The sequence below is a fragment of the Dinoponera quadriceps genome, unplaced genomic scaffold, assembly GCF_001313825.1.
Source record: "Dinoponera quadriceps isolate SergipeBrazil2010 unplaced genomic scaffold, ASM131382v1 scaffold3676, whole genome shotgun sequence".
Lineage (NCBI taxonomy): Eukaryota > Metazoa > Arthropoda > Insecta > Hymenoptera > Formicidae > Dinoponera > Dinoponera quadriceps.
The window spans coordinates 769,299-790,954 of record NW_014559267.1 but is presented as its reverse complement, the minus strand read 5'-3'; the positions used below and the strand labels follow the sequence as shown (position 1 = coordinate 790,954).

Here is a 21,656-nt window from a genome sequence, read left to right as displayed (position 1 = left end):
AAATTACAGAATTGAATTACACAGGTTCCGTCGGGTAAAAATGATCCTGTTCCAAATCGAAAGTGGCGCTGTCGATAATGTAGGCGCGCGTGTGTTGCGCTTCTTTTCAGGCTCGTGATGCACATGCACACCTCGTTCTATTGACGTGAGGGGAAACGCGAGGATGGAATGTAAACATGGGATTGTGGTGAGATGGAGCGGGAAGGATTACAATATCCTCGATCTTCAGGGGGAGGATACCGTCCTTACGCTGAAGGAATATATATACAAGGAGACGGGTGTTCGACCTGAACGTCAGAGACTGTTAAATCTCAAGTTTAAAGGTTATGTTTTGTCTTTGGGTGGATGAACCATCTGATAAACAATTACTGATGCCTTATTTTGATAAAGTATATTTTCCACCGTATCGCTGTGAAATATAGTCGTATATGTACTGCTACATCAACCACCATATATATGTTAGATTTTATTTATATTTTTGTTGTACATTGTTCCTGCTTATAATATTTCCTTGAAGACATTTGCAATTTGGAATTTCTCACATGCACAGTACGTGGAATTTTACATTCCTTGAAATAATTATTCTCCCTATAGCATCTCGATCGCTTTTGAAACGAAGCTAACAAAGATCTTGGTTTTATAATCCAGACTTGTCTCTGTAGGATCCCTGATTTTTGCAATGACTTCTCCCATTATAGGTAAGGCAGCACAGGATGACGATATTATTGGCAAGATAGACCTGAAACCTGGCTACAAGCTAATGTTGATGGGCTCACGGGAGGAAGATATTGCGGAAGCCAGTCAAGCGCCAGAGAATGTACCTGATGTGATTAACGATCTAGACATAGAGGAGGAGGAAGTGGAGGTCGAGAAGGCCGAGGTGAATCTGCACAAGATACAGATAAGAATCGACCGCTATATGATCACGGAGCTAAATCCACTGAGAGAAGGTAAGAAGTTACTCGTCCTGGACATCGACTACACCCTGTTCGATCACAAATCGGTGGCGGAGAGCGGAGCGGAACTGATGCGCCCGTATCTCCACGAGTTTCTCGCGCGCGCTTACAAGAGCTACGACATCGTCATCTGGTCGGCGACCAGCATGAGATGGATCAATGAAAAAATGAAGCTGCTGGGAGTGTCAAGTCATCCCAGCTATAAGATAGCCTTTCACCTGGATGTCCTCGCCATGATCACCGTTTATACCCCGAAGTACGGTGTCGTGAGGGTGAAGCCTCTCGGCATCATCTGGGGTAAGTACAAGCAGTACTCCGCGAAGAACACGATAATGTTCGACGACATTAGGAGAAATTTCATCATGAATCCGCAATCCGGACTGAGAATAAGACCTTTCAAGCACGCTCACAGCACCAGACTGAAAGACGTCGAGTTGGTGAAGCTGTCGAGATACCTGGAGCTGATAGCCAAGGTCGACGACTTTCAGACTCTCAATCACAGAAAGTGGGAAGAGTACAAGGCCAAAAAGAGCGACGCTAACGACGACGAGTAAGTAGACGACCGAGTGGGATCGAACCTTGTCGCGAATCGTCGACGGAACTCGACTTTTTTCTTCCTATCGATCTTGCGAGAGCGGATAAATAAACTGATGTCGGTCGACGGGGGGGGGGACGTAGGGAGAGATGGAAAGAGCGACTCGTGGACTGTATATAATAATAATGGAAGGATGGCATTTTCGAACCACCAGCTACCTTAGAACCGTAGACGAAAGAAACGAGTTATATAAGACTGTCTCACGCATCCCGGAGGATAAATGAGGAGGAAGACTAGATTAACTCAATCGACCAGACCCCCCTCTTCCCTTGTTATTGCAAGGAGATACTTTCAGATTACGATGCACAATGTTGATTCACTTGAAGGATATTTGCGAATATTTTTCATACCTCTCAGTGTATTCGTGAATTATTTATCGGTCGTATCGTACTTACGTGTATAAAGGTCGTTTTCGAACAAAGACGCGCTGCACGGATAATAATCGTGATAGCGAGTACTATGAATACTATTATTACGGCATGCTCGAGTAAGCCTGCCGCCTGCGTGTTCGACGTCGTGCGTGCCGAGTTTTCCCGCATGTTATTCTCTTTCCCTCTCTTTTTCTGTATTGTATTTCGTAAGCACGGCTGGTGTGGGCAGAGCACGGCTCTCATCACGCGATACCACGCGGGAATGATTTAATTTTCCCCGTCCTACCTACTGTGCTCGCACCGCTGCGGGTCTCACGCGGCATATTCCAGCCATTAAGAGCCGTAATTACGCTGTCCGCACTGATTACGAAAGCTGCGGGGCGTTTAACCGTCTTACGCATTATAGACGCTAGACGGACCGGCTATTGGTCCGTGCGAGGATTTGTAAACTTTTTTAATATGAAACATCACCTCTCCGAGTTTTCAGACGAGTTTTAGGTATGTACCTTGGAAAAAAGGGAGAAAAGAAAAGTGTAAAGTGGAAAAAAAAATGTAAAGTTGTGTATGTATAAAAAGTGTACCCTCACCCACACAGTGATTGTAATAAAAGTTCACTTATTCGGAAGCTCGATCTTTTTAATCTCGAAATCCGTCGCTTCTGCTTCGAATCTTTCAGATCCAGCCTTACGAGCAGCACGTACGATCGGATAAGCGTGCTGTTCGGGTTGTAATCGGCTCGATCTTTCCTGCTGAATGTTATGTTTCCCTCTCAGCATTGATTTATTATATTTTCAAACCCCCTCTTTCTTTCTCTCACGCGATTCTTCGCATCTAAAAATATCGCGTTATATATATATATAAACTGTTTACTAATAAACCTGTAAAAAAAGGCGAGAGGGAATCCCTTAATTATTGATACGTGTACTGATGTATATCGGGTCAAGAGCGACGACTCCCGCGATCACGGGAATCGGGAAAGCAGTTGTCGCCGCGGGATATCGAGCGACCCGGATCACCTTGATTGTCATGCTCATTGAGGAATAATACAATTGATTCGAGCGTCTCTCGCTCGGTCCGTCATCGCCTCCCACGTCGGGGAGGTAAAGACGCAGAGGCGGCGCGCGACGGACGGGCAACATGGCGAGCGTTGGGTGGTAGGCGGATATTTTGTCTCTCCGCACGTAATAACGTCACACGTGTTGTTCGACGGCTGTCGAGGCTGGCGATGGAGCTGTTCCGCACCGACACTCATTTTATCTTCGTGAAGGAGAGGCACAGCCTTTGGTGCGACAAATACACCGGCGAATTCTCCGCGAAATCAGGTGAGAATACGTGCGTGCGTGCGTGCGTGCGTGCGTACGAATCGTCTCTTTCTCACACATACACACATACTAAACGTCACCTGTCAAGCGAGCCTGTCCTTTCGACATTGCAAAATCTTTTCGGGAGTCGAGGCTTCGTTTTAACAGCCGAGATTTAACAGACTTGTTGACAGATGACATTTTCCGATACAAGCCTTAATAGCCAACGAAAGAGAGAGAGAGAGAGAGAATGTTGCTTTCGGGATTTAAAGTGATATTTTCGTTTACCATTTCTCTGTCTCATTGACAACGATGGGTTCTTTGCAGATTGGGAATGGGCCACGCCGAAGGATCTCGAATGTCTGGGCATGTTTTACGGAATAGTGGGGAAAATCGAGCAAGCGTCAGTATTGGAGCCTCGCTTGATGCTCATAAAGGATGTCGCGCCGGCGGGAGAGTTGCACGGTGGTCATGTCGTCTACAAGATCAAATCTATAGTGTTTCTACATATCGGCACGGAGAACACCGACATCAGCCTGCTGCCATGTAAGAAGCACCAGTATGTGTTGAAGAAGAAGGGCGCCGGTGGATTGTTCGATGTGCCGCAGAAAGCAGCCTTCGCCAAGACTTGGGGCACGATCAAGAACGCCACCAACACCATAAAGAATACCACCCAGCAAGCTGCTGCGTTAGCCACGTCTCAGGTAAGAAATTCCATCATCGGAGTCCCTTGATAAATTGCACAGTTGTGGTTTTTGCGTGTAACTTGCGCGAACCATTTTCACAGGTAAAGTCGACAGTGACGAAACGGAGCATCGTGAAAGATAAAGAAAGATTCGAGAGGAGAATTCTGGAGGAGCTGAGCAAGATATTCACCGAGACCGACTCCTTCTTCTTCTGTCGAACCGGTGACATCACCAACACCCTGCAACGGCAGTGCGTAACGGAATCTCAGCAAGAGCAGAGCGACCGGAACAAGCCGTTGTGGCAACGCGTCGACGACAGATTCTTCTGGAATAAGCACATGTTACATGACATTATTAATTTGAATGTTAGCGAACTGTTACGAATTCCGTTTGCATTGATAGTTGGCTTCGTTGTCCTTGTACGTTGCGATCGAGCGTGATAGAGAGCAAAATTTATCAGAGGCGATCCGATTTCTATTTCATTCGCTTATTGACACAGTGTCATCGCGAAGCCAACTGTACGATAACGATGATCAATGATCATATGCTATTCGTGTGTTTTGTGACACGCGCTATTCGCCCATCTGAGTTGCAATTTACTTCGCAGACAGATAAGGCAAACTGCTGGATACTACCGATCATTCAAGGATATGTTCAGATAGAAAAGTGCATAGTCGAAGTGGGCTTCGACGAACAGCCGCAGCAGGAGACGTTCAACTTGGCGATCATATCGAGGAGGAGCAGATTCCGTGCTGGAACCAGGTGAGTTTCACTCGCGAGAACCGCTGGCTCGATTTGGCTGAACAGATCGCGTGAGAATTTTCACATTATAACATCATAACAGGTACAAGAGACGCGGAGTAGACGATAATGGCAAGTGTGCGAATTACGTTGAGACCGAGCAACTGGTCTGGTATCACGATCATCAGGTATCTTTCGTACAAGTACGAGGAAGCGTACCAGTGTATTGGTCGCAGCCTGGATACAAGTATAAGCCTCCACCGCGAATTGATAAAGGTACAGACAGGAGTCGAGACATATTTCACATAATCTCGAGTTATCTTCTTCGGGAAATATCGCAAGCTAATATAAACGTCGCACAGATGAGGCTGAAACGCAGATAGCGTTCGAAAAGCATTTCGACGAAGAGCTCACGTTGTACGGGCCGGTTTGCATCGTCAATCTGGTCGAACAGTCCGGCAAAGAAAAGATCATTTGGGAGGCTTATAGCAATCATGTGCTTAATTATAATCACTCGGACATAACGTACACGACTTTCGACTTCCACGAATATTGGTGAGTAACGACAAGCCGTTAATGTTGTATCCTTATGCTTTTCATCACACGCATATATATATATATATATATAGAGGGTATCCGCGAGGAAACCGATGAACTTGTAGAATGTGTTCTAAAGGTCGTTCTAAGCAAAAAAGTTTAGATACATCGAATAGGTCAACTCGGTCCGATTTATCGAATTTAGGCAGATTAATTGGCGGCGATTTATAGCACAACGAGTATTAGCATGTTTGCAAGCGGAATGTGGACATTTTGAACGGATAGTATGGTTATGAGAATAAGATTCGCCTAATAAAATTTATATAAGTGTCGGGTACTTTTCGCCTGTTACAATGTTTATAAAATTTGCTTGTATCTAGATAACTCAGCCGAATTGACCTTTAATGTATCTGAACCTTTTCATTCAGAATTACTTCTTATTTAATTTAGAATCTTATTTAGAATTATCTCTAGAAAATATTTTCTAAATTCCTCGGTTTCCTCGCGGAACACTCTGTGCGTGTATGTGTGTGTGTATATATATACATATCGTCACGAATCACATCTGTATCTGGTGAAATTTTGTGCTTAACACAGTCGAGGGATGCATTTCGAAAATGTGTCTATTCTGACTAATGCGCTGGCCACGGTGCTGGCAGATATGGGTTACTGCTGGCGCGATAAACAAGGTACGATATGCATGCAAAAGGGCGTATTCCGTGTGAATTGCATAGATTGCTTAGATAGAACAAACGTGGTGCAAACCGCTCTGGGTAAAGCTGTTATGGAAATGCAGTTCTCGAAATTGGGACTAATACCACCTGACGGAATTCTGCCTGCAAACATAAGACAGACTTTTCAATCGCTTTGGGCTAATAATGGGGATATTATTAGCAAGCAGTACGCAGGGACGAATGCTTTGAAGGTCTGTACGCACGTCGAAGTAGAAATACCGGTCTGATCGGCGAATCTTATCACGGGTGACGTTCACAAAAAATTCTCTTGTTGCTTTTACAGGGAGATTATACGCGTACCGGGGAGAGAAAGTTCACCGGATTGATGAAAGACGGCATGAATTCGGCGAACAGGTACGACGACACCACGAGCTCTCCTCCCGCCCTCCCTACCGTCGTACATTCCGTGGCTCGCTTAATTTGTTTTCTGTTCATCAAGTACAACACATCTCATACGACACGAACAAAACCGGCACGCACACCACACACACACACACACACAGTTACATCGCGTCTCCGAAAATAATGTCCCTGAGTTATAGATATTCGATATGCACTCTATTGTTGGATTCTATAGGACCCTGAAATTGCCCTTTCATTTTCCTTTAGATATTATCAGCAACACTTTACGGACGACTTACGTCAGGCGGCGATAGATACGCTGCTAGGGAATCCAATCGACGTTGACCGACTGAACAACGATTGGTCACACTATTTAGATATTCTTGATAATTGCTGTCTCGAACTTATACCTATGAAACCACCAAATATACAACTTCAACTTGCTACTCATCCCGACTTCCTTTATGTCACTGCCCTATATGATTTAGCAAGGTTCGTTGCTTGCTCTGAGCTTCACTGTTGTGTTGGAAAAGTAACGGCAAAGAAGTGGACGGGATCTCTTCGAGATCTCTCAATNAAAAAAAAAAAAAAAAAAAAAACGTGCGCCATGCGCCATTGTCAGCATGAGAAGTTGTTTCTTTTATGTACTGTCGGAATTCATTCGCATGCTTGATCTTTTTTGCTTCTTCCCTATTTCGTTGGAAATTCAATTTGGTTTGCACGATTCAGCCATCTTAATAGATGTAAAGAAAAAAGAAGTACAATGCAAAGAGACGCCGCTTTTCCTCCCGTTTGTACAATTTCTTATTGTACATAGATTACGATCCGCCGAATATTTCCAATCTTTCTTGATACTGTTGTTAGCCTTCGAGTCTGCCTTCAACTCTCTAAGTAACAGATTCAACGTCTTTGCAGATATTACTTGAATCGTTTCAAGGACGTCTATAGACAAGCGACAATCGATATGATGTTGGGAAACTCGGTGAGCGAGGAAGTGTTCCAGGAGCGTACCGAGGAAGAGGATAACGCGGCTACCGCGATTCACGTGAAATTGCTGATCGAAGACTGTAAGAAACTGCTGATACCCGACCCGGAGATTATTCTAGGCAGTTGGGGAGTGATTGATGCCGATCCTGTGTACGTATGAATAGAATTTCATAAATGCTCTCCTATGCTGGGAAAATATTATTTGGACTTGTTTCTCGATCAAATTGCTCGTTTTGCAGCACCGGCGATCCGACTGAAACAGAGATGGATACTATCCTGATACTAACCCGAGATAGTTATTACGTAGCGGACTACGACGATCAAATCGACAAGGTTACGAATTATCAGAGAGTCCAGTTAAGCGACATCGTCTTGATTGAATTCGGCCAGCCCGAGAACATGGTCTCGTTCTTCAAGAACAAGCATTACCACTGCATCAGAATCAATTACAAAGTTAACAGCGAGTACGGTTACTTCCATATGTTCCGTAGTACAAATTTACGGTTTTTCAACAACATGGCGGTGGTGATCAAAACCGAAGAGGAGAGCATAGGTGAGCGTGTATCCTTTGCCGCGATCCTGCATCTCGCAGCGACTCTTCGGCTCTTAGCTTTGCCGTATCCTTGAATTTCAGAATCCTTGAAGGCGATTTGCGAGGCCATTTCGGTGGCTATGGAAATAGCAAGCGTGCCGAAGATTCCTGTAGCCATGAACGTCACGTTGGATAAGAGAAAGAGTAAACTGGTGAATGCTAAAGGCTCCATCGGCTTATTGGATATATCATCGTTCCCGGAACTGACGCGAAATGTGTCCGAGACGCAGCTGCTTGCTCTGAAAACAGCAGGTTCGTTTCCACACTTTCCGTCTTCGTCATACACGTTTCGCGGGAAAGAAAAAATCAACTTTATACAAATAAATCTCTCTCTCACAGGTACAAAAGCTTTAAGTAACATGTCGGAGCAGTTCAGCAAACTGAACAAACTCAGTCAGAGTTTCAGCGCGAAGAAGCCGATCGATTTGGCCAGGAGCATAGGCGGCAAGCGAGCGGAGAAGCTGTCGAGGCCGATTTTCACCGTGGGTGACCGAGACATCTCGGGTAACGTGAAGGAGAAGAGCAACGATAGCAACAGCAGCGACGACGACGACGACGACGAAGAAGAAGAAGAAAATATTAAGATGACGCGCATCCACACGGAGAAGCCGATGAGTTTCAGCCACGACAAGCATCTGATGGAAGCCTACACCCCGTCCATCGGCATTATCATGGGCGTGAAGGGCAGCGTGGTGGACGGTGAGGTCTGCGACGGGAACGCGGAATTGGCCGCGATGAGGCGCGACGTGAATCTCGACGTGAAGCCCGACATGGCGATCGACGCGCTGCTTTTGATACCGCAGACCTCCGGCGGGCAGTCCGGTACGAGCACTCTCAGCGCATCGCCGCAGAAAACCACGCCCGAGATCACGGTGTATGACGCGGGGGAGACGTTGGGCGAGGACCGGATGATCCCGCCGTCGACTCTGACGCTCTCCAGGAACATCAGCCATTCGACGGGCGAGGTCGACAACAAGGCGTTGTCGATCGGCGCCAAGAGCGCCACCCTGCAGACAGACAACAGTAGGCTGGACGAGAAGAAGAGGTCGGCGTCCGAGCAGGACCTGACGTTGAACATCACGTCGTCCCAGAGCGAGTCCGCCATCAAGTCCATCAGGGAGAACATTGCGAACGTTACCAGCCCGGTGGCGTCGACGGCCAAGGACATCCTCTCGCCGTTCTCGAAGCTCGCCAAAGGTGTTCAGACGTTAGGGGCTAACCTGGACCCCAGGAAGCTCAAATCAGGCAACGTCGGCCTGCTGCGAAATCTGTCGGAACACCATATGGAGGAGCGCCACAAACTCCAAGAGAGATGGACCGCCTGCCAGACCAGACTCATCGCTTTGTAAAGCAGATCGATGACAGTTCGAGCGACATTCGGCTTTCTCTCATCCCCCCCCCCCCTTGAAACGCGACTCGTTAAATATCAATTATCCGGCGCTTGTCGGCGCTTACCGCGCGTACTCTGCTGTGTGTATCCCTGGAGGGCAATTCCGCGGATTTCATTCGGCAGCAACGCAATCGCTATTTGCGCGTGCTCTTTCTCGAAACGAAAAGGAATAAAATATTCAGAGAGATTGTGTGTGTGTGTGTGTGCGTGTGTGTGTGTGTGTGTGTATCATAGACCGTTTTATTACTTGCGTAGATCGCGCGCGATTTAATACGACGAAAAAATGTCACTGTGTGTAGTCAGTAGGCAGTAGAGAGAGAGAGAGAGAGAGAGAGAGAGAAGACAATTTCGATCGGAGTTTGTAGGGAACCTTGTAGCGAATCGATCTCACTGCACCTATTTCATATTTTACACACACACCTCACCGAATGTAGCGTTGCATTGCGATGTGAAACATACGGAACTAATCGCCGTGGGAATAATTGAGGCAATCCAGGTAGACCCAGAATGAGCGGTGGGGGACGGCATAGATGTTATATTGCCGTCGATATACTGTCCTTCGGTGTTACTTGGCTACCTGGGGATTTCTACACGTGTTACGACGTATCGCGAGACCGACGGGACGAACAAATTACCGACGCAAAGTACAATACGGTCAATATTTACCTACAATCAATTGATTTGACGATCCAACGGTTGCACAATTTTTTATCGCTAGGAAATCGTATCAGCTGTCAGTGCTATTTTCTCGACAGCGTCTATTATTATCAAGTTTACTATATACCCGCTGAAGTTTTCTGGCATACTTTTACAATGTTTTTTCATGAAATTAGCCTGTCAAATGCTATTGATGCGAATTAAAAAAAATAATACGCGAGTCTCTTTTATTCTCTTAGTATCCGATGAATATCTCGTATTCTTATTGCACGATAAAATTCTTTCGTTTCCGAGAAAAAGAGAGGGAGAGAGAGAGAAAGACATTTCTTTCTTTTACCCTTTTGATTGATACGCGCGTGAGTAGGTAAATTTTTATATTAAACATTCAAATAGCTTGAGAGAGAAACGCAGTTGGGACGGTTTATTTGTACAGGGAGTCGAAGAACGAAGCTTCGTAGTCAATTATGTAAATACAGAGATTATTTAAATATAGTTTAGTGAAATATATATATGATGAAGTTAGTGAGAGGGAGAGAGAGAGAGATGAGAATATATTTAAAGTATACACGATTTACCGGAACAAAGATAAATGTAACTATCGTGCTTGTTAGTTTTCTCAAGATGTGTTTATTCTTTGAAATAACGCGGAGATCATTTGATGATTACTTTCCAAAGCAGAGAGAACAACAACTCGCAAATAGAGCAGTTGAGAATCTCGATACGATCCAATCGTACAAGTTATATAAATCCGAGTGAGTGCGTACAAGACGGTGTATAGTTGATTTATACGCGCAGAGCCGCGAGTAGCGAATTCGCGTGTTTGCTATCGCGCGTTTACGTTAGCGTTATATAATTTTAGATAAGCTTTAATAAGTTGTTACAAGTCGCAGAATTATCTCGAGAGCCAGTGAACGTTCAGTATTACATGAATATTATTATAATATGCCACCTAACGAAACGCCGCATGATGTGCTCTCTCCTCCCTGCGTGATCGCCGACACCAGGCGAGAATTAGGCACGAGAGACACGTAATCGCGTAAATCTCGCATTCGCCGTGGTCGAGCCACAGCATAGACTATATACATAGGCTTCTCATTGGCCGATCGTGTAAATAATTATATATCTCATTCCGACGGTTTCCGTTTCTCCCGCGAACGTTTCGGGGGATAGCGTCAATATTATGGCGATCCTAAGCTGTAGCGTTTTTAGCGAGTGCTCTTCTTTTTACCGCGTAAACAATAGTCTGTGATACTATCTTGCGGAATGCCACACGCGCCGGTCTGGCGGTTACGATAGATCGGAAAATCCGTGTGTGCACGTCTGAAAGACGCTTTAGGACGCTTTAGGGTAAGAATACAATTAGGTTGTATTTCGGTATTTACGTATTCCCCCCTCGGGAGACTCTTATTTTGCCTTTTGGTTTATGCAAATTTATCGTTCGCTCGATGTTTTATTATTGCTATTGAAAAGGAGGGAAAGAAAATTTATATCTGGAAGCATAACGTTGAATTTGAACTCTGCTTAATGTACATTCTCAATGAGTGACGATGTAAGATTCAAGGGAAATTTATTTATCGTAACCTGTACGATGTGTATTGACGCATTTTTAGCTGTAACATTGAATGTCCTACGAGACGTAAGTGAATGAAAGAACCCACAGAAGAAGGCGCTCTAATCGAAGAAATCGAAGGTCGTTTATTATATCGAAGGCAAATATTAATTTACGAGTTAAAAAATCGTTCTTATTCATTCATGTGATAGGAAAACATTTTTTATCTATACGTTTTAGCGGTAAAAGTTCGAAGTTAATCGTTCTCTGACTCACACCTATTTTCTTTGCAGGATGAAAACTTGCACATCGGAAGAATTGTATGTAGAAGCTGTAGAGGTTTAATATACACGTGTACGTTGCTATTGTGTTCTCATGAGATTGTAATAAAAGAAAACTCGAGTATATGCCGGACAGCAAGCATTGACAATGTGTGCACTTGTAGAACAAATAACAATAAAACATATTTGACTTGTGAATTTAATTTTTACAACCCCACAAAATTCCCCCTCAAATTTCCCCGTTTGTTGGGTTTAAAACTGTTGAAATGTTCTTTGCTTGTTTGCGTTTAATTAATCTGAAACACGACATTTTAAACTTTCGACATTTAGATTTCATATTTAGCGCCAACCGTGTGGTTCGGAAAATAAGAGTTAGCGCGTTTGTCGTCTGTAGTAAAACCCGGAAAATGGACTTCGATATCGATGTATCAATGAGGACTTACCAGCTGCATTGTTTACGCGGCAAAATAAGACGGGATGAACGTTGCACATGGTGTGGAATGTTTTTGGGGAGACCTCAAAAAGCATCCGCAATGCCCGCACGGTAATTTTCATACCTGTAACGCATTCAAATTGATCGGTTCTATGTCAAAAATCTTTACTTCGAGACAATTAACCTCTTGTCTGCAGGACCAACATTGCTATTTGGTAGATACGTCAATGGTGAATTAGAGAAATTTTACGCGTGTTCTGCTTGTCGCAACAGAAAATTATGCACATTCCATTTATCGTATGGGCGAGAACTGTCAAAGTCTCAAAAGAACAGATGGCAGCAAGAGAGAAGGAAGTTTGAGCAACGTTATCATCATCAGAAATTGTTCATACGTTTGAACGAGATCAAAGCACAATCCGTGGCGAAAAGGTGCTATTGTCACGATTGTGAGAAACTAATTCTCATCTCTGAGAAAGATAAACACAATGACCACCGAGTAACGGAGAATTTAACAGATCGCCAAATGAATAATCCAACAGAGCTCCTGAAACCTTTGAATAATGTAAAGAAGGAGGCTCAATATTTATTCTCCGAGAAGTCTACCAAGGACATAGTAAGCATGCTTTTAAAGCTCGGAGCTAAGCAGGTCCTTTGTGTCGGAACGCCAAGAATACATGAATACATATCTGAATACCATACAGACAAAATATCTTCCCTCCTTTTAGATTTAGATGGGAGATTTGTAAGTATTTTTAGAGAAAGCTTTTCGATTATACTGCGTAGCAAATTGCAGAATATATTTCAATAGCTTATAATAGTTTAGGCAGATATATTTTTCAATAATTTTAGCACAACTTCTTTGGACCACTGGATTACTGTTGGTATAATCTTTTCAATCATCACTTTTTTAACAAAGATGCAATTAATGTGTTCAAAGATTTTCTCACTCAAAATAAAGGGAAAGACACTTACTTGATATGCGATCCCCCGTTTGGAGGACGCGTGGAACCTATGTCGTGTACAATAAAAACGATATCTGACCTACACAAGAAATTAAATGATAATAATAGCGATGATTTCTCTCTGAAAGTCATGTTTATGTTTCCATATTTTATGGAGCATATCATGAGAGAAAAAAGTAATCCACCATCGGTGGCCGGTGGTTTGAAAGACTTGAAGATGTCCGATTATAAAGTCGATTACGACAATCACCCATTATTTGTGTCGGGAGAACATGGCAGAAAACAAGGCTCTACCGTGAGGATCTTCACGAATATACCGTTGAAGCTGCTGGAACTTCCTGCGTCAGACGGGTACAGATTTTGCAAGGACTGTGAGAAATGGGTCTCCGGCGAGAACAAGCATTGTAAAAGTTGCAAGGAATGCACCTCCAAGCATGGTAGAACGTACAAGCATTGTAAATTATGCAAGCGATGCGTGAAGCCTACTTGGAAGCATTGTAAAACGTGCCAGAGATGTTTGTTGCAGAAACATACATGTGGTCAAGTACCGAGTATCGTTGGAAGATGCTTCAAATGCAACGAACTGGGTGAATATTCATGTTTATCTTACGCACAGCTCTTGCACTTCATTTCCAGTTATTCCTTTCATTAATATTCTATTGCAGGTCATACTGGGAGAGAATGTTCAAATTTATCGTCCGCGGAGATTGCAGTTAAAGGAGACGTGAGAAAAGGCAAAATAGTGAAGAAACGCAAAGCGGAGAGTGAATTAAAAACGTCCTTAGTTAAGAAGACCAAAGTTCAAGATTCAAAAAAGACTTCTAAGCGGAAGACTCTCGTGATTAATCAAAATAAAACGTCAAAAGTAGGAAAAAATAAGAATCTCAGGGATAAAAAGCGGTCGATAAAATAACAAGGAGATTGGTATAAATGTGTGTAATTTGTATTATGAACAATGAACATTGTATTTACAAATTATTTTTATCTTTTGTTTGTGATGTTTTAAACCATATTCAGCTGAAAGATCTAGAAAAGAAAGCTGCTAGCTTCCGTGGCAAGCAATTCTTATGAGCAATTCTTACAGCGTTTTTATTATTCTCGCACGGAGATCAAATTTCCATAATCTTTAGAGTGCTGTACTGTGAATGGGAGTCCAGCCGAATGCTCAACGGGAATCTTAAATATTGAGGATTCGTTGATATAAATAAACCGACGCGGCTCCACGAGGTACAGTGTCTTTCCGATCGTCGTCCGACACGTTATCTCGTGCAAGATCAACGGATCTCGTTCAAAATGCTGAGGGAGCTCGTCGTTCTCGCTAGTCTCATTTTCCTAAGTTACGCTTGTCTAATTACGAATTGCCCCCACGGTGGGAAAAGGGGCGACATCGCGCCTTCTCTGGGAGTTGTCACTCGAGAAGTAAGTAATGTATTCCAAATCGCTTACTTCATCTATGATTAAAATCTTTGTGTTATCTTGTTAAGAAGAATTTACAGAAAATTGATAAAATTCGTGATGTTAAAAAAAATATAATTACGGCGGAATTTCTGATCATTCATTCGAGTCAATATCATTGCTTGTCTAACCGATATTTTCATGACTTTTGTATCAATGTGTATTGTAATGTGCGATATTATATGTTTTATAATTTTATAATTCGACCGTCATAATATTCTATAAATCCAGTGTCCTCTGTGCGGTCCTAACCATCTGGGTCAATGCTTTGGACCTCACATTTGCTGTGGTCCCAGTATTGGATGCTTCATAGGAACACCAGAAACATACCGGTGCAGGAAGGAAAGTCTATATGCTAGGCCCTGCATTGCAGGATACGCAATGTGTCGTGGAAATACAGCCAGATGCGCCACGAATGGGATTTGTTGCTCACAAGGTGAATATAAATATGTGAACATTTAACCCTTTCGCGGCGAACAGCGCCTTTAGGCGCTCAGCTATAGATGCTCATTCTCAGCGAACAGCGCCGTTCGGCGCTCAGGCAAATTTACCCGCGGTGAACGAACAGCGCCAGATGGCGCCCATCCGGAGCCGCTCTCTTCGTACGAAGGCGCTGTTCGTTTGTTATCAACAACTGCCATTAATGTCCATTAAGTTGTTTTTGACGTGCTAGCAGCATACGCTTCTTGTGCAAAGGTTTTTTTTACATAGTCAAATATTATATACACACTGCGTTCGGAACGACTCGCGTATTTGGTCCGCGCGGTCGATCTGGCATCGGCTGCTTAGAGCGCAACTCTTTCCAGAGCACTCCGCCGCGAAAGGGTTAAAAGTGAACCTTGAAAATCTCGTTTTCCAGACAGAATTTAATCAAATTTTATGATTAAATAAGAGAAAAATCTTGTTAGCTAAATTTATATTGTAATAGTTAGAAAAATATTGGGGCAGTACAAATTGCTAGGTGCCGTTCAGTAGAACGTCTTACAACAGCTGCAAAGCGCAGAAGAAAGCGCTTACTAGCTACTTTTTCTGCTGAATGCAGCTATTGTCGTTCGCTAAGGCCCTCTACTGTCTTTTGAATAAAAACGGCTTGTGCGAATTTGAATCTTTTATATATATATATATGTATATATAGTATAGAAGCTCACAAATATAATTGTTATATCAATTATATATTTGTAATGGAAATAATTAACCCTCTAATGGCAAGATGGATTTTGAACGTATTCAGGAAGGTGGGGTCGGATTCGATTTCATGCTGTTTTGTTAATTTTTCATGTAATCAACATGGGTGAAAGAAAATATATAAAATGAGTAACAGAAATAAATAATAACATGAAACATTCTTTAAGAAGAGAAACTGTGCGAACACGTTGTAAAATAAATGAAGATGTGAAGTCAATCTGATCCTACTTTATCATTAGAACGTTAATTTACAGTCAGAGAATACGGAAATAAGCTATTGTTCGTTGATGAAATCGTGAAATACAAAAAAATTGTAATATCCTACTACTGTATTATAATGAAGATATATTATTTTGTTTTAGAATCCTGCCATATGGACACGTCGTGCAGAATTTCCGATGTCGTTGGCAATGATCGCAAAATGGACACGGATCTGAATGTGATACTGTCGAGCAACGAAGTCTCCCACGAGATACTTCAGTAATATAATTAATTAATTTCATAATTATCGCGCTTATATATCCAATCATCTCAATGTCTCAAATTACATTTAAAAAAATACAACAATGTTGTGCTAACGACGAATAATAAAAGCGTATGTACGTATGTATGTATTTATCACATAAGTACGATATCAAGTTTTGTTCAATTTTGTCTCGACGAAATGACGCCGACATGTCGAATCTTATACTGTGCTGATAAATTTCCAACAAATAAACGTGTCATCGAATCTTCAATATCAATGTCTATCAACCAGGTTATTTCATACATAACATGCAAAGATACACAATCAAGATAAAATAATTAGAAATAAGAGCCAAACGTTATCAGAGCAATATGATATTTAATAAGGAAAGAAGACGTTACTAAGCTCATAGATCGAAACGTTTGTTACAACGTTCAGCTCTTACTTGCCGTCAATTTGTTTCTTTTGTCAATTCTGTTCGGCTCTTGCCTTCAATTTGTTTCTTTTCGTCAATTCTAATTGATAATTTCGATGGAATCAATCAACGAATGGGACCATTAGTATGGAAAACATGCCAATTATTATCTAACGCGTACCTGTCCGTTCCAAACCGATCGTCCGACGGAAGAAGAAGGAAGGGGTACCACATGACCAGAGATACCAACAATTCAAATGTATCGCGAATATATTCGAAAGCATTTCTCCAGCGAATCGCTAATCGGCATTTTGGCAATCGCGATTCTTCCACACATTACTTTTAGCACATTTATAAACAATTATCTTTGGTAAATATTCACGATATATCTTAACAATACATTAACGACAATATATTTGATAAAGATTCGCACGAGACGTAATGTACTTTTGCACTTATTTCTGCCGAGTTCCCTTACTTCGCGCCTATTGGTAAGTCCGGTCGACATTCAAATGTTTAAACAGGCTTCTACGTGATCGAACGAGGTTCGGCGGAAACTGTCGATGCTGCCCGAGCGATTTGGTGCGGCGAGTGCCTATTAGCTTCTACCCATAGGACACGGTAGCCAATCAACTTGTAGTTCTTACCGAAAAACGGCACGTTGATTGGTTACCGCGCGAAACTTCCACCGCGTGGCGCAAGCGCCGTTGCGTCCTATGGACAGAAATCAATACGGCCAAATATTGAGGATGCGTTTTGGCGGTTCGAAATGGCCGTTCCTTGGTCACGATTACGGACGTGGTTAGCGAAAAGACGCGCGGGTTTATCGCCGTATACGGTGACGGTACTCGCGGAACGACACGCGCAGATTCGACCGTTCCATTCGCAACAGAAGCAAAAAGTTCACGGGAAGAGAGCGAAGGATCTGCTGACTTATACCGCGCTCGCCTCTGGTTTTTGTTACGCTGCGTACAAGTGGAAAGATGATGCACGGGAGAGAATCAAGCGTCTCGGCATTTGCAATTATCTCGTTTCCCAGGCCATCTCGCCACCCGGCAACGGTGACAACAGGAACAAATATAATTTCATAGCAGACGTAGTGGAGATATCTGCGCCGTCCGTAGTGTACATCGAGGTTAAAGATAAGAAGAGGTAAAGGAATAAAGGCCTGCTCTTAGTTGCGAACTAAATATACGACATTGGTGTTCTGAGATGTTGCATGCCTATTGCAAAATAATGCAGATTATATCGTTTGCTAAATCGTGCGTTAATGGGCTCGGTAACTTGAATAATCAAGAGCATGTTCCACTTAACGCTCGCAGCAACTCTTGCATCATTTTATCTTAACATCCAGCAAGAAACCAAGGTAGAATGATGCTTGTGTTATTGAGAGATTATAAAATGGAACTTTTTGAATATTGAAATATTGAATACAATATATTGAATACAATATATAAGTATATTCATATCCTGTTTCACGACTAGTTTATCCAAGTTATTTTGTTTATTAACTCTTCTTCAAACATATTCTTAAAAAATATTTTTAAAGTTTCACATTTTTACAAGCATTGCATTGTATGTTTGTCATATGGCAATAAATTGCGGTAAACTGAACTTTGCTTGAACTTTGCTTCTTAATTTTCTTCTACATTGCTGCTTCAATATTTGATAAATATTATTTAAGCTGTTGTATCCATTAATGCAAGATTGAGCAAAAAATATGCATTTTGCAATAAGCTTGCAGCCTTAGAACATCAGTATGTGTAAAATATTATTCTGCAACGTAGAGACGACTATTAACTGTTGCTTATTTTTTATGTAGGTTAGATGTGTTCACAGGGAAACCAATTACTGTAGGCAATGGATCAGGATTCATCATTAGGCAGGATGGCTTAATACTGACGAACGCTCATGTTGTAATAAACAAGCCGAATGCAATAGTGCAGGTAAATGTAAGTCTCCTGAGAGTTCTTGTCCTTCTCCAGCATTTCCCTGTCTGCTGAAATTTACTAGACAGTTATCTTGTTACTCTCACTTAGGACTATCCTTATTTTTCATATTGTTGTTTCTTTATACAGGTAAGACTTCATGATGGTAGTATGCACATTGGAGTGATAGAAGATGTCGATATGCATAGCGATCTTGCTACTGTACGGATAAAGAAGGTAATTTTATCACACTAATTTATATACGAGGTTTGCCGATCGAGATATCTATTATGTTATTTGCTTAATTTAATTTTGCAGACTAATTTACCTGTGATGAAGCTCGGCAGCTCGGCCAACATCAGGCCAGGAGAGTTTGTAGTGGCCATTGGTTCCCCGCTGGCTCTCAGCAACACTATAACGAGCGGAATAGTGAGCAGTGTAAATAGACAAAGTAAGGAAATCGGTCTGCACAATAAACAAATGGGATACATCCAAACGGACGCGGCGATTACTGTTAGTATTAGTTCTCATCGAGTAACGAACGTTAAATGCTACAATCAAACGTCACATTGTTAAAACAAAAACATCTTTCTTCAGTTTGGGAATTCAGGTGGTCCGCTGGTGAATCTGAATGGGGAAGCGATTGGTATCAACGCGATGAAAGTGACGGTCGGCATATCGTTCGCCATACCTATAGACTATGCGAAAGAATTTTTGAAGAAGACGGAAGCGAAAAGAAAGGACAAAGGTAACGAAGCGGGCTGCTATTTTATTCCGTCAATGTGATACGATGAGGATATCGATTGTTGTTATTTTCTTTTCGCAGGCATACGACAGGAAGCGCGTAGAAGATACATAGGTGTCACAATGCAATCCTTGCTGCCCGACATCTTGCTTGAGATACAACAGAATGGCAAATACTTGTTGGTAAAGCACGGGGTCCTCGTGTGGAGAGTGATAAGTGGATCGCCGGCTGACAAGTAAGTGGAGATTGAAATATTAAAAAACAGCGGTAAGTATAAGCGCTGCTTTTTCTCCGCGAATGATTTCATTGGTCTTGCGGCTTATTGCAGTGCTGGGATACAACCCGGAGACATAATCACGTTTGCTAACAATGAACCGGTGAAGTCTTCGGCTGATATTTACAAGTTTCTAGAAAAGCCAGGACCGATACATTTCAGTATTGTAAGAGAAGCGGAAAATTTGGACATAGATGTCGATCCTGAAGATATATAAGCTTGTCGAAGTGTTTTACAATGGCCGCGCAAAATTCGCGAATGCAATACAAAATGAAATTAATTGGTAATCAATTAAATTGATATTAATATGTTACTTTGAAATTAATATTGATATAACTTAATATATCAATATATTAATATAAAATATATTTGCGTTAATTAATACGGGATAAATCATTGAGCGTACTATACTTCAGTATTGCAGTATTTTTTATAACATGTTTCTCGCTGTAGAAATAATGATTGTTGCCGGACAATTAATATGGAAGTTTATTCAAAACTTATATTTACATAGGCCTTGTTAGACAGCGATTAACCATGGAAAAATAGAACGTGCCTTTAACTCTGGAGTGTTACACCAAGATCGCCATGACCCGGATTGAGGACTGAAATGTAAGATATCCTAAATCTTAAATTTTTAGTTTAAAATATCAAAAATTAAAAAGTTGTATGATTTTTGGATCATATTTTTACATAATTCGGTAAGAAATAATTTTCCAAATATTCTTTGTTAGGCTGCCACGTTACCTATATATTCATTTAATAACTGAAATAGGAATTTTATAAGCTATTTATGGAGACATTGAATGTAAACAATAAAATATTATTTGGACGTTATTATATTATAAAAAGAAAAAACAAAATAAACTATATATATATTTATTATAAAATAATAAATTTTGTATGTATTTTTCGTGATATTAAAAAGCAATTTTATAAAAATTTAGTATAATTGTGTTAGTTGTTATTATATCAGTTTATATCGGAAATATCTACGTTAAATAAACATATGAGATATATGTAATACGTATGAAAAAGTAGAAGTAGATATCATCATCTTTTTGTCGGACATATGGTTTATTTTGTATCTTGACTGTTTATACGACGCGCTGTAACATTGAGTCTTATCGACTTTACGTAGGTTGTTTAATAACCTTCAAGCCGGAACGTGAAGATGGCGTTACTAGTCGAGAACTGTTGCAAGACGGGAAAACTGCATCTTTTTAATATGGCTGCCAAATTTTCAGCCAAGCGACGCTTAGTTTTGTTTGCCTCTTCACCAGGACGATGCACTAGTTCACACATCCGTAATCACCATGTCTAAACTGCACGAAAGTCTAGTTTAAGGTTCATGGTGCCCTGAAGAGCCTAAGCATTAGATAAGTAGGTAAGATTTGTAAAAATTGAAGTAAGAAAACTGACCAGTCACGGCCGTTCTTCTCTACAATCGGGAAATAATCGACCGTGACTGGCCAATCTTAACCGTTTAAGTCTCACTGCTTACGCTTTTTTTGCATGCTATGAGAATCTAAAAGCCTGTGCTAGACCTGTTGCACAATACGTCATACGTCACCGTCGGCGTGTGAGCTAAGGAGAACTCGCTTTCGAAAAATCAATTCTCTTATTGGACCGTCGATTACGACTCCGATATCCTATTCCGACATCTGACTTGTTATTGTATAACAGGTGTTATACAATATTATATTATTTGACGTATGTCACGCGCCATCTTCACGAAAAAAGCAACCACTCGGGTCGGAAGGCGTGCGACGAGCACCGACGTCCGTCGTTCAGCGCAGCCTGAAAACCGGCGTGCCGGCTCATCATCAGTCACACCATCGAGCGGCGCGAGCACGCCCTTTGGTTGTTCACCCGTTTTAATTTAAATATACACGATAAAGGGCCACTTACCGACTTATGCCGGCCCCGGCGATTTATCACAAGCAGACACCAAGCGTCGACCGTTCATTTATCGCCTTGCCTTATCCGCATCGGCATTTTTCGGCCACTTTACCAAGAGCGATGTCACGGTCAGCGCCGGTCCTCGCTGCGATCGTGTATGTCCCCCCCCCCC

The 21,656-nt window shown here is 42.0% G+C and overlaps 5 protein-coding genes across 9 annotated transcripts; all 5 read left to right on the top strand.

Annotated features, from left to right (window-relative positions):
* The first annotated feature begins 53 nt into the window (after positions 1-53).
* LOC106750261 (ubiquitin-like domain-containing CTD phosphatase 1) lies at positions 54-2,544 on the top strand. Its single transcript, XM_014630466.1, has 2 exons — positions 54-323; positions 699-2,544. The coding sequence occupies exons 1-2, from the start codon at positions 164-166 to the stop codon at positions 1,508-1,510; spliced, it is 972 nt and encodes a 323-aa protein (XP_014485952.1). The 5' UTR covers positions 54-163; the 3' UTR covers positions 1,511-2,544.
* A 603-nt stretch (positions 2,545-3,147) lies between these two features.
* LOC106750276 (phosphatidylinositide phosphatase SAC2) lies at positions 3,148-11,917 on the top strand. 2 transcript variants are annotated; one of them, XM_014630492.1, is made up of 13 exons: positions 3,148-3,244; positions 3,551-3,927; positions 4,011-4,274; positions 4,517-4,671; positions 4,754-4,926; positions 5,013-5,205; positions 5,785-6,112; positions 6,205-6,275; positions 6,531-6,755; positions 7,179-7,400; positions 7,490-7,803; positions 7,885-8,094; positions 8,182-11,917. In XM_014630492.1, exons 1-13 carry the CDS (start codon positions 3,148-3,150, stop codon positions 9,189-9,191), a joined length of 3,639 nt encoding a protein of 1,212 aa, XP_014485978.1. In that variant the 3' UTR covers positions 9,192-11,917. The 2 variants fall into 2 exon arrangements, with proteins under 2 accessions (XP_014485978.1, XP_014485979.1); XM_014630493.1 differs by lacking the exon at positions 6,531-6,755 and having other exon boundaries at positions 8,182-9,191.
* A 220-nt stretch (positions 11,918-12,137) lies between these two features.
* LOC106750278 (zinc finger CCHC domain-containing protein 4) lies at positions 12,138-14,333 on the top strand. Of its 2 annotated transcripts, none has more exons than XM_014630495.1 (5): positions 12,138-12,263; positions 12,350-12,894; positions 13,002-13,701; positions 13,780-14,046; positions 14,245-14,333. In XM_014630495.1, exons 1-4 carry the CDS (start codon positions 12,197-12,199, stop codon positions 14,025-14,027), a joined length of 1,560 nt encoding a protein of 519 aa, XP_014485981.1. In that variant the 5' UTR covers positions 12,138-12,196; the 3' UTR covers positions 14,028-14,046; positions 14,245-14,333. The 2 variants fall into 2 exon arrangements, with proteins under 2 accessions (XP_014485981.1, XP_014485982.1); XM_014630496.1 differs by having other exon boundaries at positions 14,199-14,270.
* Positions 14,334-14,386: 53 nt separating this feature from the next.
* On the top strand, positions 14,387-16,476 carry LOC106750280 (neurophysin 1-like). The gene is made up of 3 exons (XM_014630501.1): positions 14,387-14,533; positions 14,801-15,005; positions 16,117-16,476. Exons 1-3 carry the CDS (start codon positions 14,408-14,410, stop codon positions 16,236-16,238), a joined length of 453 nt encoding a protein of 150 aa, XP_014485987.1. The 5' UTR covers positions 14,387-14,407; the 3' UTR covers positions 16,239-16,476.
* Positions 16,477-17,362: 886 nt separating this feature from the next.
* LOC106750279 (serine protease HTRA2, mitochondrial) lies at positions 17,363-21,072 on the top strand. 3 transcript variants are annotated; one of them, XM_014630498.1, is made up of 9 exons: positions 17,363-17,787; positions 18,458-18,587; positions 18,714-18,800; positions 18,882-19,076; positions 19,161-19,311; positions 19,390-19,543; positions 19,637-19,865; positions 20,097-20,194; positions 20,724-21,072. In XM_014630498.1, exons 1-7 carry the CDS (start codon positions 17,405-17,407, stop codon positions 19,797-19,799), a joined length of 1,263 nt encoding a protein of 420 aa, XP_014485984.1. In that variant the 5' UTR covers positions 17,363-17,404; the 3' UTR covers positions 19,800-19,865; positions 20,097-20,194; positions 20,724-21,072. The 3 variants fall into 3 exon arrangements, with proteins under 3 accessions (XP_014485984.1, XP_014485985.1, XP_014485986.1); XM_014630499.1 differs by lacking the exon at positions 20,724-21,072 and adding an exon at positions 20,317-20,434; XM_014630500.1 differs by lacking the exons at positions 19,637-19,865; positions 20,724-21,072 and having other exon boundaries at positions 20,097-20,434.
* Positions 21,073-21,656: the final 584 nt, after the last annotated feature.

What these genes read in the sequence shown, in the direction of transcription:
- LOC106750261 (XM_014630466.1), top strand. Translation starts at nt 164, where the DNA reads ATGGAATGTAAACATGGGATTGTGGTGAGATGGAGCGGGAAGGATTAC. An exon ending in GTTAAATCTCAAGTTTAAAG is followed by an intron (nt 324 to 698) that starts GTTATGTTTTGT and finishes CTCCCATTATAG; the next exon opens with GTAAGGCAGCACAGGATGAC.
- LOC106750278 (XM_014630495.1), top strand. Translation starts at nt 12,197, where the DNA reads ATGAACGTTGCACATGGTGTGGAATGTTTTTGGGGAGACCTCAAAAAG. An exon ending in GCATCCGCAATGCCCGCACG is followed by an intron (nt 12,264 to 12,349) that starts GTAATTTTCATA and finishes TCTTGTCTGCAG; the next exon opens with GACCAACATTGCTATTTGGT. An exon ending in CTTCAAATGCAACGAACTGG is followed by an intron (nt 13,702 to 13,779) that starts GTGAATATTCAT and finishes ATTCTATTGCAG; the next exon opens with GTCATACTGGGAGAGAATGT.
- LOC106750280 (XM_014630501.1), top strand. Translation starts at nt 14,408, where the DNA reads ATGCTGAGGGAGCTCGTCGTTCTCGCTAGTCTCATTTTCCTAAGTTAC. An exon ending in TGGGAGTTGTCACTCGAGAA is followed by an intron (nt 14,534 to 14,800) that starts GTAAGTAATGTA and finishes CTATAAATCCAG; the next exon opens with TGTCCTCTGTGCGGTCCTAA. An exon ending in TGGGATTTGTTGCTCACAAG is followed by an intron (nt 15,006 to 16,116) that starts GTGAATATAAAT and finishes ATTTTGTTTTAG; the next exon opens with AATCCTGCCATATGGACACG.
- LOC106750279 (XM_014630498.1), top strand. Translation starts at nt 17,405, where the DNA reads ATGGCCGTTCCTTGGTCACGATTACGGACGTGGTTAGCGAAAAGACGC. An exon ending in GAGGTTAAAGATAAGAAGAG is followed by an intron (nt 17,788 to 18,457) that starts GTAAAGGAATAA and finishes TTTTTTATGTAG; the next exon opens with GTTAGATGTGTTCACAGGGA. An exon ending in AGCGAAAAGAAAGGACAAAG is followed by an intron (nt 19,312 to 19,389) that starts GTAACGAAGCGG and finishes TTCTTTTCGCAG; the next exon opens with GCATACGACAGGAAGCGCGT.
- LOC106750276 (XM_014630492.1), top strand. Translation starts at nt 3,148, where the DNA reads ATGGAGCTGTTCCGCACCGACACTCATTTTATCTTCGTGAAGGAGAGG. An exon ending in ATGACATTATTAATTTGAAT is followed by an intron (nt 4,275 to 4,516) that starts GTTAGCGAACTG and finishes TTTACTTCGCAG; the next exon opens with ACAGATAAGGCAAACTGCTG. An exon ending in AGATTCCGTGCTGGAACCAG is followed by an intron (nt 4,672 to 4,753) that starts GTGAGTTTCACT and finishes ACATCATAACAG; the next exon opens with GTACAAGAGACGCGGAGTAG.